This window comes from Rhinolophus ferrumequinum, chromosome 28 (genome assembly GCF_004115265.2).
Source record: "Rhinolophus ferrumequinum isolate MPI-CBG mRhiFer1 chromosome 28, mRhiFer1_v1.p, whole genome shotgun sequence".
Taxonomy (NCBI): Eukaryota; Metazoa; Chordata; class Mammalia; order Chiroptera; family Rhinolophidae; genus Rhinolophus; species Rhinolophus ferrumequinum.
In genome coordinates this window covers 2,704,897-2,718,850 of record NC_046311.1, presented here as the reverse complement: position 1 = coordinate 2,718,850, position 13,954 = coordinate 2,704,897, and the positions used below count along the sequence as shown (strand labels likewise).

At 42.8% G+C, this 13,954-nt stretch overlaps 1 protein-coding gene across 1 annotated transcript in view; it reads right to left on the bottom strand.

Moving 5' to 3' along the window:
• Nucleotides 1-8,176, bottom strand: part of HDGFL3 (HDGF like 3) — a 33,476-nt gene extending 25,300 nt beyond the window's left edge. Inside the window, exon 1 of the mRNA XM_033100179.1 lies at nucleotides 7,897-8,176. Coding sequence (XP_032956070.1) covers nucleotides 7,897-7,980 — 84 coding nt within the window. The 5' untranslated portion in view covers nucleotides 7,981-8,176. The remainder of the gene's footprint in view (nucleotides 1-7,896) is intronic.
• Nucleotides 8,177-13,954: the final 5,778 nt, after the last annotated feature.

Here is a 13,954-nt window from a genome sequence, read left to right as displayed (position 1 = left end):
CACTCAGAGATTGGTCTCAGTGATCAAGTGGGAGAGTAGTTTATCCACAGACCATTTTGTACCGCAACATAGCCCGGTGTTGTGGAACCTCTAGATATGACCCACCAAACTCAGGAAATCTGAATGAGGGAGTAACAATGAGGAGTCCCCACAACTCTCAGAGACTAAAACCAACTCACTATTATAAAGCTGCTGAAAGACATACCAGCCAAACCACAAATGCATTTACTTCAAGTTTACTAGGTTCCTAGCATTTTATAATAAGGAGTCTGGTGTTCCTGGGAGGTAATTATTAGGTACTTAATCAGCAAACACTTCTTTCATGTACATTTTAACATTTGATATCTAGGAAAAAAAAGGAAAGAATTATCATCCTCTTTATTTAACAAAGAGGTTATAAGAAAAAAGATGCTCAAGTCTAACAAAGCAAGACAGAGATGGAGTGAGTTGCTTGTCTTTTAACTATTGGACTGCTTGCTGTCTTTTCTTACATTGCAAGAAATCCTGCTTGGAAGTCTGGAGGACCTCATTCCGAAGGCTTGAGCTGACTAGTCATTAGCTTACTTCATTCTTTTTACCTTTATGTGGCTCTCTGTGACCATATAGATGGGTTATTTACCTGACCAACTGCAGGAAATTCTTATCGTTAAAAATAAGATACAAGAGAAAAATTCAATTACTACTTCTATTTTAATCAGCTGAAAGGAGATTATGTGTATGAATGGAACTGAGAAAGCAGTAAACTGGCGAAAAGCAACACAGGCTAGTGGTAGTTCTTAGGATTTAGCCCCTAGGCTCTACTGAACCAGTAAATCTCATATCTACCTACCTGCGGTTCCAACTGGATGTGTTCTCTCATCATAAAGGTTTGGGAATCCATATCTAAGTCAACGCCATGCTATTCATTCAGAAAGGATTTTAACAGGTTTCTGCTCTCTCTACATGCATAACTAATGTCTTCCTTATTTTTATACTGCTGTGTCAAAGGGCTACTCAAGGAGACCTGCTTCTTCAGACCTTTCACCTAATCTGATATCACATCTATGTTCTTGTGGCATTCTTAATAGTCTGAGATTAAGGGCCTAATTAAGTGTATGATCTTAGAATTTCTTTAGCCAAATCTTGGTTCTTTTATGGGGCTAGCTACCTCATAGTAGTGTTACTATATATATATATATATATATATATATATATATATACACACACACACACACACACATACATATGTGTATATATATGTACATATATATACGTATATATGTATATATATATATATTTTCAGCCTAAGTTGTAATCAAGACATACAATACATGACTTTATTATATATAACGTATATATTTGTATATACATTACATATGTAAATTCAGCCTAGCTTGTAACCAAAGAAATTAATGCAATTAAATATTTTTATTAAAATTACAAAGATTTTTTACAAATTTGAATCCTCTGCTTTTAACGAATATGTGGGAAAACAGATATTCATTTTTTCTTCTTCAAGGAAAGTGTGACAGAGAGAAAACAGATATTCTCTTATTCCAATAGTAGGTACGACAGTCAAAACTCTTCACTTGTCCTAAGGAAATAATTGTGATTTAGGTAAATGAAATGTTTTTCAGAGTTGTTATTTTATAGTAAAAAACTGGAAATAACATAAATGTCCTGTAACAGGAAGTGGTTTTTATGATAAATAGGTCCATATCATAAATTATCTATCAGATGGTTGTTACAAATAATATTATAGGAATGTATCATTGCCATTGAAAGCCATCTAAGACATAGTGTTTAACTGGGGGGAAAAAGGATGCAAAACTGTATATGTTACAAAAATTACGTACCTACATATTTATAGGTACAAATTCATGATGCTTATAGCTAGGTATAGGGATACTGAGCTTTCTACAGTGAACATTACTACTGATGTAAGAACATTTTTCACACAGGTGAAATTACTGTTTATAACATGGTCATTCCAGTTTCTCTTTTAAAGATAAGTTTAAGTAGTATATAGTATGAGCAAATTGTGTTAGGTGTAAAGCCCACTACTTCTATAGAAGTAGCACTTCTATGCTATCTGTGGTAAACGACCAGTTTGTTAATTTCTAATTTGTTTCACACTGACATTTTAATAAAATATTCCGTGTTTGCCTGAAAATAAGACCTAGCCAGACAATCAGCTCTAATGCGTCTGTTGGAGCAAAAATTAATATAAGACCCGGTATTATATTATTATTACATTATGTAAAACCTAGTCTTATTTTACTATAAGACTGGGTATATAATATGATATGATATAATATAATATATAATATAACACCAGGTCTTATAGTAAAATAAGACCAGTCTTGTATTAATTTTTGCTCCAAAAGACACAATAGAGCTGATTGTCCAGCTAGGTCTTATTTTTGTGGAAACACAGTATTAGAGATGAATTATTAGAAAAATAAGACATACAAAACACAAGCCTCATTTTTTTAAATTCATAGATTCATAAACAGTTATTCTGTGAAATTGCTAAAAAAAGAAAATGTAGGAACTTTTACTCTCAATTTCTTTACCTATCTTGTCACTGAGAGATAACAGTTCACAGACCATGCTTTCCGTGGCACTGCTTGAAATGCTTTGGAAGCCTTTTTTGCAGTGGATTAATAACTGTATCGGCTGGACTAGATTCTGATCTAACATCTGGAGACTCTTCCACAATAGAAGGCAATTTTCTGCAACAAATAGTGATATTTGGATTCTTCCCCTATTATGTTTACTATACTTACTAGTTTATAATGTTTTTCTAATGTTAATAGACATTTTTATGGTCATATATAATTTTAAACCATCAGTCATTTGCAAAAAAGAATCAAACCCAAATTATGCGTTAAAAGTAGTCATTAGGGCATTCCAAAGGGGATGTGCCAGAAATAGAGAGCCATTTGGTTGAAACGGGAGCAATGCAAATGGACCTATCGGTACTGAGTGTTTAAGTTGCCTACATGCTCCCAGGATAGAGCGGAAGAAAATGAGACAACCTGCCAGTTCCTTGGCTATGTGAATATTGTCCCTGGGGAAAAGGCTGAGTGAGCCTGTGTCACTGTACTTGAGGAATGAACCAATGATGGATTTCTTTGGACTCAGGCCAAAGTACTGAAGATTATAAACATCTTACTTTAAGATTAAAAAGAATTTAAGTCCCAAGTGATTCCCTGAAAACATGTAGCCTTGTTTCCAGAAATACAGTTTCATAGGCTAGTAGTTTATTATCTAAGGCAAACAAATTCAAAGTGCTATGGATCAGAAGTAGAGGACTCCCAACCAGTATTTATTTATATTAATAAAGAATATGGACACACTTTAATTATAATCATTAATTAATAACAACATGATTTAAATAATCATGTTATTTAAATTGCTGAATTTAATCTGTTGACAGAAAATGAAAAACTGCATCTAGCACAGTGCCTTACTTTACACACAGTAGGTGCTCAATAAAAGTTCAATACGAGTTCAGCTCTTCAAGCTGTCACAGAATGGTAAGATGAATGCTTTACTCTTGCTTTACCAAGTGAGAGGTTGAAGCTAGATCAGCACTATGATGAGCAGCAACTTGGTAGGCCTGAAGTCTTACAGAAAAAAAATTTCCCACTGAAAGCTAAGAGTGGTGAAATTCAATACATGAAGAAGCTTGGAGCAGATTCTTTTCTTTCCCCACCTCATACACAGTGAGTGTTTTAAATTAAGGCATAAACTTCCCAATGGTGCACAAATCTTAAATGCGCAGCTTGATAATTTTTACGTATGTGTACACCCATGTAACCACCACCCAGATCAAGATACAAAACATCTTCAGTGCTTCCTCCTAGTCAGTAACCACCCCCACTCCCCGCCTACCACACCTTAATAGGTTTTGCCTGTTTGTGAATGTCGTGGAATCATACAGAATATACTGTCTGTGTCTGACTTTTTTCATTCAACCTTGTAGTTTTGAGATTCAGCCATATTTTTTGTGGGTATCAGTAATTTGATACTTTTTATTTCTAAGCAGCACTCCATTACATGGATATACTACAAATTTGTGTATCTATTCTCCTGTCGATGGACATCTGGGCTGTTTTCTATTTCTATCAATAGAAATATTTCTATCAGTCTTCTATTATGGATAAAGTCTCAGGAGATAAACAACATGGTTTGGGGGGTTGTAAGAAGAAAACAGTACAGCTTCTATTTTTGCTTTTACTCCTTTACCTAAAAAGTAAATTTTAATAATATTTAATACATAAATTGACATTAGTGTCCTTATTCAGATGATTATATTCATTCACTTTGGGTATACTGTGATTTATTGCCATTTTAGAACTATGGAATATCTACTTCTAACTGAACTCTTGCCAAATGAACAAGTGGCTAAAAGGAGTCCTACAAATAGAACACTAATAATATAAGCACAAGCAAACAAGGAAATGGCTGAGGTGACAGTTCTGTTATAGAAATTCTCTTCAGAAGATGAAATCTGTGATCATCTAGGTCAGAAGCAGGCAAAAGATATTCCAAAAATTAGTACTTTTAAAAATATGGACTTAATCTATCATATTAATATTTTGCCAATAAGAATTTTATAACATATTGTTTATATCGTCAACCCTTCTAGTTTCTTTTTGTATTTATTTTATAACGTATATAATAGTACAAAGTACATATAGTTTTAAAGTAAATTTACACATATTTGGGATGCATTCTCAAATTATTTTACCAAGAAGTACACAATCAAAAGCGTTCAGAGACTCTTGTTTTAGCATATTTTTCAGTACTAAGTTAGTTAATCTTTAGGCATAAATGAACTTCTGATTTTTTAAATCATACACAGTAAAGTATACTCATTTGAAATAGCTATTCAATGTTAAAATAACACATCTGAACAGAGAGGAGCACAGGAATGAAGCAGGAAGAGGCATGAGGAAACTTTCATGGTTATCGCTAATGTTCTGTATCTCAGTATGGTTTATACCTGTGTATACATTTGTCAAGATCACTGAATGGTACAAGGGTATTTCAGTCTATGTAAATCTTACCTCAAAAGAGAAAAAAAGGATCTATAAAAAATATTGACCTCTAGTTAATGATGTGCATGAAGTGTCTAGGAGTAAATTATAGTGATGTCTGCAACTTACTTTAAAATGCATTAAAATAAGATGGGCAGCTGTATGGATAGAGGGATGGATATATGAACAAAAATGTGACAGAGAAAGTATAGTAAAATGTTAATTCCAGGGTCTAGGTAGGAGATATATAGGTGTTCACTGTACAATTCTTTTAACTTTTCTGTATGTTTGAAATGTTTCATGATAAAATGTTGGAAAAAATAAATCTAGTCACGAGTTGAAAATGTGAAAGTGTAGTGATACAGGGGGAAAGTTAGAAATTTAGAAGGAAAAACGGTAGGAACATTCATGTACCACTGCTTGGTGCTTTTACATGAACTAAATCTGTGAGATGAGAATTATCCCTATTTTAGACTAGTGAACTGAAACTTACAAAGATTACAGACCATGCCTGAGGTCACAGAGTGTGAAGCCCAGCTAAAGGCTAAATCCAACCTGACCAAATTTACCAGAAGTCTGAGTCGCCTTGGCCTACATTCCATCCAAGGGGCTGCCCAGGACCAGATGTCTTCCCTACAGCAGGGAAGTCACTTCTGACTGTTAGAAAGCTGCAATCTGTCTCCCCCACGTTCCTCCTCCTAGGTTTCATTTCTTGGGGCCATATAGAATCCCCACATGACTGGCCTTCATAACAAGTGACAGTACTTGCAACTTGAATTGAGTAGGATTTTTTTTCCAGATAGTTTTTTGTAACATCGTCACCTACAAAGCTATAGCTAGGTGTAAAATTGGGAAATGTCTCTCAGAATTGGGATTAAAATGAGAACATATATGAAGCACATAGCACAGTAACTAACAAAGGGTAGGGACTCGATTATCTTTCATTTTTTTCTAACCTTTACTTTTCTTTGGAAATTATAACATGCCACTCACTATAAAATACACCAAAAATAAATAAATAAATAAATAAATTACGGTCCTTTCCTTGAAGAGCTCGTATTAAATGTGAACATAGATTGTTCTTTCCTGTATTTATTGTATTTTATCTAAAATAATTGGTTTTATCTTCTCATTTTATTTTCCAATTTGCCTTGGTTTGGAATTATAACTTACAGGAATTTTATGTACAATTATATATCCAACGAGGACCACTTCTGCAGCACTTTTTTTGTTTCAAAATTACTACAGGTGGCCAAGTGATGCAAACAACCTGTTCAGGAAATTTTAAGACTATTTTCTTTTTGACTCTGAGAATAGTTTTCAAAGGTAAGATTAAAGAAAGCCACTGCATTACAAGGAAACGACCAACTGGTAATGCTAACCTTTAATTCACTTTTGACTATGTATAAACATACGTGCCCTATAGCTGTTTCTTACTTGACAAATATATTCAGGGATTCACTAAAGGGCTCCTAAAGCCACAAGTCTTGCTTCTTTGAGCAGTATGGCACTGCAGTATGAAAAATAACCACTTATTCTACCAGGACAATTTTGCCTTATTTAAAGACAACCTCCAGTTCAGATGTAGAGAAAAGTTCTTTGCAGTCTCATGGAACCTGAATAAGTCTGTTTTTTCCATTTGAAATCTGAGGTTGTCTAAGTGATGGAAGGAACCCTAGAGATGATCATTTTATATTTGCAGAAATGGATATGCAGATAGTTGAAATGATGAGCCCACATCAGATACCAGGTCCCCCAATTCCTGGCCCAGTGTTCTTTCCATTTTACAATCATGGCAACCTAAACACACAAAAAAACATGATCATGTCCATCCATTTACTTCAACTTCACTAAATAGCAGGCTGCTCACCCATGATGTCACTTCCTTTGTGAATAGGTGTATTTTTTCTTTGGTTTTGCTATCATCACTTGACTACAACATTTTAGAGCTCACTCATATTTACGCCAGTATTTCCCATGTCTAGTTCAATTCCTCAAGGACACCAATCGATAGTCTCCAAGATGCCTTGATCCTCCTTTTACTATATTTCTTATTTCAAGCCATAAAGTGCCAACAATTACCAAATTAAAAGGGATTTAGTTTAAAACACAAAGCACACACATGGTAGTGTTGTACCTCTTGCTCAAAGGGCCTACTAAAAAATATTAATGTTATGGATCACCCGCAGATGCTTTCTAGAGAAAGAGCCCAGCGACAACCCTGCTACACAGGAAGAGAGCTATTGTGGACTGTAGTGGCAGGCCAAGAGGAAGGTCTGGGATCGACCTAAAACAAATATGGAGGTGAAAAGGCACGAGGGGCTTCCTGGTCCCACCAGCCGGTGCTATCGGCGTCAGTTTCAAGGAACGATGGGCACAGGGAGGCACGTACCCCAGGACAATGACGGGCAGGCGGGGCCCCCGGAATCGCGCTCGGGGAAAACTCAACAAGTCTGGATGGCGGAGGATGCTTGGAGAGATGGATGAACGACTGCCCCGAGGCTTCCGCTGGCCTCTCGGAGACACCACCCGGGCCTCACCAGCATTTACGCCGCCGCCCGCCGGCTCGCGGACGGCCATTTGCAGTGCGCGCCCCGACGTTCGCCGGGACCCGCGGTGTCTCCCACGACCCTGCCCCGGCCGCCGCCTCCGCCCCAGGCCGCTTCCCGCGGCCCGGGTTCCGTCAGCACCAGCTCTCCCGGGAAGGCGGCGGCGGGCCTGTGGGGCCGGGGCCGTCCTCGCGGGGTGCGGGCTGGGCCCGTCGTCCCCGCGCAGCACCGGCCGGGCAGAAGCGATGGGAAGGGGCGGGCGCGCCATCATGAAGGGAAAATGGTGGGCGGGCGGGCCCGCGCGCGGCCGCCGTACTCACCCGGGCCGGCCAGTGCGGGTAGCCCTTCATCTTGGCGAACACCAGGTCGCCCGCCTTGTACTCGCGGGGCCGCGGACGCGCCATCCCGGCCGCTCCCCTTCCCGGTCGTCCTTGGTCGCCGCGAAGACGCCAGGAGGCCGCCCCCCCCAGCGGGCCGACGGACTGCGCCGCACTCCCCGCGGCCTCGGGCGGACGGGCGGCCGCTCCGACGAGGGGAAGCGGCGAGGCGGCAGCTGAAGCGCGGGGTGGGCGGGGGGCGCAGCAGGCCCGCAAATCACGGCCCGGCCGCGGGGAGGGGCGCCCGGCCTCGGCTCGGCCCGCCGCGCGCTCACAGGCGCCGCGCCGCCTGCCTCATGCTGCCGCCGGCCTCCCTCCCGGCTCTCGGGCGCGGCGGAGCTCCGGGCCTCGCGCCTCCTCCGATCTCCTCCTCGGGCAGCGACCGTAACCGCGATCTTATTATTGTTCTCGCGCGCTCAGCACCCCCGCCCGCTGCCGCCTCCCCTCCCGCGCCGGCCGGTTAATTCCTAGGTGCACGGCCGACTTTCGCCCAGAAACGGAGCGCGCCGGCCGGCTGCGCGGCGGGCGGTGGGCACGTCCTCCCCCAGCACCGAGCCCGCGCCGGGCGGGCGGGAGCGCCTACTCCGGGGGCCGCCCGCCGCCGCGCTCTTTTGTTCTCGGCCCGGAGCTGCCCGTGCGGCCCAGCCAATCACCACCTGGCCGCCCCCCTCTCCGCGCGGCCCCGCCACTTCGGGGCGCTCCCACCCGCGACCCCCAGCCCCACGCCCACCTCCTGCGGACTCGACCCACCGGCCCGGCGCCCCCGCGGGACGCCTCTGCGCGGTGCCCAGGCGAGGGGCACAGAGGCCCTGCAGGCCCCAGGGACCATCGGGTTGCTAGAAGGGCACCTCTCTGGAGTCAGCGACCTTGTAGGGTTCTCGTCCCAAGTCTGCCCTTGACCATAAAGTGTGACCCGCCCAAGGCAAGCGGTTTAACGGGAGTCACCGGATTTGCCAAATGGCACAGTAGGGATTCTACAGGACTCTGAAGTCCATTAGCGGTTATGGGCTTTACGCGTGGGTCTTTTAGGCCCCTAGTTTTGGGAAACGGACTTACGGTGGCAAGTCACTTTTTTCCAATCCTGGCAACCTTTTGGACAAGATGTTTCTGAATCTGCCCAATGAGTGACTACTGCCTCTTTCATCATCCTGAAGACCCCCTTTAAGAGGTCAGCGGGTACAGCTCCTCAGTGTAACTTGGTGGCCTTCGTCTTGTCACAAGGGCAGTGCTTTTTTTCTGTTTGTCCTCTCTCCTAGGCTTTCCTGCCCTCTCTCCCTTTTAGAGAAGCCAGTTTCGCCCAGCATCCGCCTTCTTCACTTGTGTGTGTGTGTGTGTGTGTGTGTGTGTGTGTGTGTTTCCAATAATGGGGCTTCAAAGTCCCTAGACTTCCTATGGTTTGTTAGTAATGCTTCACATTACCTGCAAATGCATTTACTTGATCTGACGACTTTCCTTTTCCTCACCAGTCCTATAGGTTCACTTTTTCTCCTTTTCTCGCTGTAGAAGACTGGTCTAGGTCCTTTGGCCTCAGTTGTAATAGCCCATGTCTTAGTCCTGTTAGAAAACAAAATTCAACTGAATAAATTTTTAAAATCTTATGGGCTTTTTTTTTTTTTTTTTTTTTTTTTTTAACAATTCAATAGTGGCTGCATCCCACCTAGCACAGAGAAAGGAACTCCAAGGAGCTGTTCATCATGAAAGACTTTTATTGGCAAAAGGCAGCGGGACAAGGCAGTGACAAGTCAAGATTGTCATGTCCCTTTGGGGAACTGCAGGAGTCTATCAAGTACATTACCTCACTAGTGTTGACCAGGTAATTCCAGATTTCACTCCTGGGAGAGGTTGAAATTGTAATTAAGTTAGGTATTAAGTCTCAGTTTTGGTGGCATAGGCTTAGCACAAGTGACTACACTTTGGGCCTGTCTCTTTTAACAGTCCCTTTGGGTTGCTATAATAAAATACCATAGAGTGGGTGACTTATAAACAGTGGAAGTTATTTCTCACAGTTCTGGAGGCTGGGAGGTCCAAGAACAAGGCACGGGCAGTTCTGTTGTCTGGTAAGGGCTGGCTTCCTGGTTCATAGCCTTCTCAGCAGTCTTTTCTCACATGGGGTCCAAGGAGAAGTGGGGGAGGAAACTCTCTGGGGTTTCTTTAAGGGCACTAATCCCATTCATGAGGGCTCCATCCTCATGACCTAATCACCTCCCAAAGACCTCATTTCCCAATACATTGGGCATCGGGATTTAATATGAATTTTGGGAGGCCCCATTCAGTCTATAGCAGTCTCCCACTATGAGGATCTGTCATGTGTACTGGCATCATGCCATCATGCCCTGCTCAGGAACCTGCGAATGGTCCCTACATCTTCTTAGGTCAAATCCAAACCCCTCTGACTAGCTGCCAAAGTCTTAGCTGTTGACTGCTTGCCCACTAGGTCTGGCCGCTATGTGGACATAGGGTAGAAATAGGGGAGAGGAGAGAAGTGAGAGGGCAAAGGTTGTCAGCCGGAAGCCATGGGAGGACTTCAAGCGGGCAAGGGAACATGATTTGGGTTTCTACAGATTACTCTGGTGACCAGTGTGGAGGTGGATTAGAGAGGCTGGTGCTCAGTTGCGGGGTTCTTACCAAGAAACAACAGGGCTGAGACTGGGCTTACTGACTCACTGGGTGGCAAATGGGGAGGAAGAGGAGTCCAAAATCATTCCCTGGTTTCTGGCTAAAGCAACAGGATGATTGGTTTTGACACTCACCAGGGAGAGGGAATCCATGAAGAGAGGGCAATATGGGGATGAGATCACGAGTGGTCATGTGAGATGAGATTTCTATGGGGCACCCAGAGAGACATGTTTAGTGGAAAGCTGAATAAACAGCTCAGAGAAAGTGGTCAAGGCAGAATGTAGAGTCTGAGTGACATCAATATACAAGTGGTGGCTGAAACCATGAGGGAGGTTCCCAGGAGACTGTAGAATGAGAAAGGATGGAGCCAGGTGACACCGACATTTAAGGATCAGGCAGAAGAAAGAGGGATAGGTCCACACATATGACACAGGGAAGTCAAGTAAGACAAGGAAGGAATGGGTCCATTGAAGCTGGTGATTGGTGATTTTGTTGGGAACTGGCTGACCGAAGTGGTGGTGGAAAGAATCAGAGAGCAGTGGCTGGAGATGTGAGCAAGAGGTGAGAATGCAGAGGCAGGAAGGGTAGACAACTCATTCCCAACAGTGGAGAAGGAGTAACATGAAAGCATGAGAGTTGTTCTGATTGTTTGGCTGCTTTTTAAAGATCAGAGAAATCTGAGCTCATAATGAGAAGGAGAGAGTAGAGTGGTTGAAGACCGAGGCCAAACAGGATAATTGATGGGGTTTAGTTATTTTGAGAAGGAAATCTCGCCCAGTCTAGGCTCTCGTTTCAGGTTTTCAGTTGAGGCTGGTCTGGCTGCTCAGCACATGTCACTTGCCTGCCTTTTGTACCCTATCAAGTCCGACTTAATAACACACGCACATGGGATCCCCTTATAGGGTCCCTCTGACTGGTCATCAGGAATCTGCTAATGTGGCTGGCTCAGAGCCCATCAGTCTGTGCAGCCAGGTTGGATGCAGACCACCCTGGCAACACAATTTTGTTGGAGCCTTACGCTGTGGCCATTACTCCAGAGCTTTCAGACTGGTTCCTCCACTTTTATGCAAAGGACTATTCCTGTGGCTATTCCAGAACAATGCTCTATTCAAATATTTAACAGATAATAAGTAACCCTGTAGGGATACCACTACAACTAAAAGAGTCTGATGTATTTCAATTTAGTCATCATGGCCCCAAGAGATGATCTACTTGCTGTGTCAAAATAGATCACGTTATTTTACTTCTGAGACTTGGAAGGAACTCCATTCACAAATGGTGATAATTTCAACTTCCTTTGGTCAGTTTTTATTTCAGCATCCTCAGTCCCTATAAGCTATGATTTCTCCCTGCCCTTGCCTTTTTGATTTTTTTGCCAATCCTCTTCTAACTCACACACATTTTGTTGACCCTCTCCTGATCTCACCTTCCCCTTTCCTATCTTGACTAAGCTTAATAAAACTCGAACAGTTCCTTCAAATCTTATCCCCCAAACTCACCCATTCAATGCTGTTTCAATTGCCCCAAATCTATTCCTGCACCCAAAATTATATGAGGTGATGATAAATAAAAAACGCGTGGAAGAATGGCTGGGACATAGTAAGTACTCATTAAATATCAGTTGATACTGTTATCTTTGTTGTTGTTGTTAAAATGATGTGATGAAAAGAATTGCGGAAAGGGAGTCAGGAAATTTTGTTAAACACACACACACTCAGTATGTCAGAAGGGAGATCCCTGGACTTTGCATCAGAGTTCATTTCTACTACTTTTGCCACTAGAGGTATCTCTCAAATGTCCCAGTCCCAGGGGAACTGGTCTCAGATTCCTTGAAAGAGAACGTGCTATGAGAAATCGACACCCTCCTACGAGTCAAATAAGAGAACTGAAATATACTACTTGTGCAGAGAGTGAGCGAGAACTCCCGCCTCTGTGTGAGCATCAGGACAGCTCTAGGTTGGCAGAAGGCACTGACCATGATAGGATGGGGAGAGATCAAAGGTGGGGGTCAGCCGACATTGCTGGAGTGAGAGTGGGTAACAGCAGCACCTGTACTCAGGCCACCAAGTAGAGAAGCAGAGAGCACCCCAATAATGACCGCAAGGCTCTGAAGATACTGCTTGAGAATGACTGGGTTCTTATTTGGGAGGGAAAGGGGGACTGTTTCAGGTCCTGGGAATTCTCCTACCTGAGAGTCAGAGTCCAAAGGCCGTTTCCACTGAGATTGTTCTCGTTCTCAATCCCTTCACTGTCCTGTGCTGGGCTGAGGAGAAAACTGGAGAATTTCAATGAGTTATTTGGGGGGAGGAGATTCAAGATGTAGAAGATAGTACAAGCCTAAAGAATTTGCAAATTTGGCTACCATCTTTGCGAGTTTCGTTCCATTATTCATGGATATGTTGCTGAAGGGAGCATCACATCAGCAGTTAGCATTCATTCCTTCATTCATTTATTGAACAAACATGTGGAGTACTGCTATGCATCTGTCATTGTTCTAGGTCTAGGAACCACGGAGAACAAGGAGGATGGTGAGGGGATCAAAGCCATGCCAGATGAAGTAGTGTTGCATGAGTCCCTGGAGGCTAGGCTGTTTAACCTTATCTAAAAGGTGGAGAAAGTTATCACTATGTGGAGTGAAGGATGTGGCAGAAATGATGCTTCGCTAGTTCCAGGCCGAGGCAGCAAGAGGTATAGCAGCTTCTGTTTTCACCCTCTTGGAGCCCTGACCCACCATATAAATAATTTTAAATACCCTGCTGGTACAGAGGGGGAAGGGGCACATGGAGAGAGACAAGCCCTGGAGAATGAAAGATGTCAGAGACAGACAGAGAGGCAGACAGACAGACAGACAAAGAGAGAGAAAGATCCAGCCAGTCCCCAACTCTTCTGATTCCCCAAATTGAGGTGCTAGACGTGTCAGTGATGTCATCTTGGATCCTCCGTCCCCAGTTAAGCTACCCTAGCCAACACTGCATGGCACAGAGACACGCTATCCCCATTGAACCTTGCAAAAATTGCAGAATCTTGTGCAAGTAAATCATGGCAGTTGTTTTAAGCCACAGAATTTTGGGGTGGGTTGTTATGGAGCAACAGATAACTGAACCAGGTTTTAATACCAGATTAGATACAGCTAAAGAGAACTACTGATCTGGAAGGTCAAAAGGAAAAAATGTTCAGACCGAAGCCCAGAGACAAAAAAGGAAGACAACCAGAAAAAAAGCAATATAATATAACCACAGCAGCTTTTTATTTGTTAGTATTTGTAAGGTATTTTCTGTCCATGAGATAGGGTGAAAAAAATCTAAGATGAAGTTCAAATAATGATGAGAGGGAATGGGGTAGAAGCAATATTTAAAGCAGTGTTGGCCAAGAATTTCCTAAATCT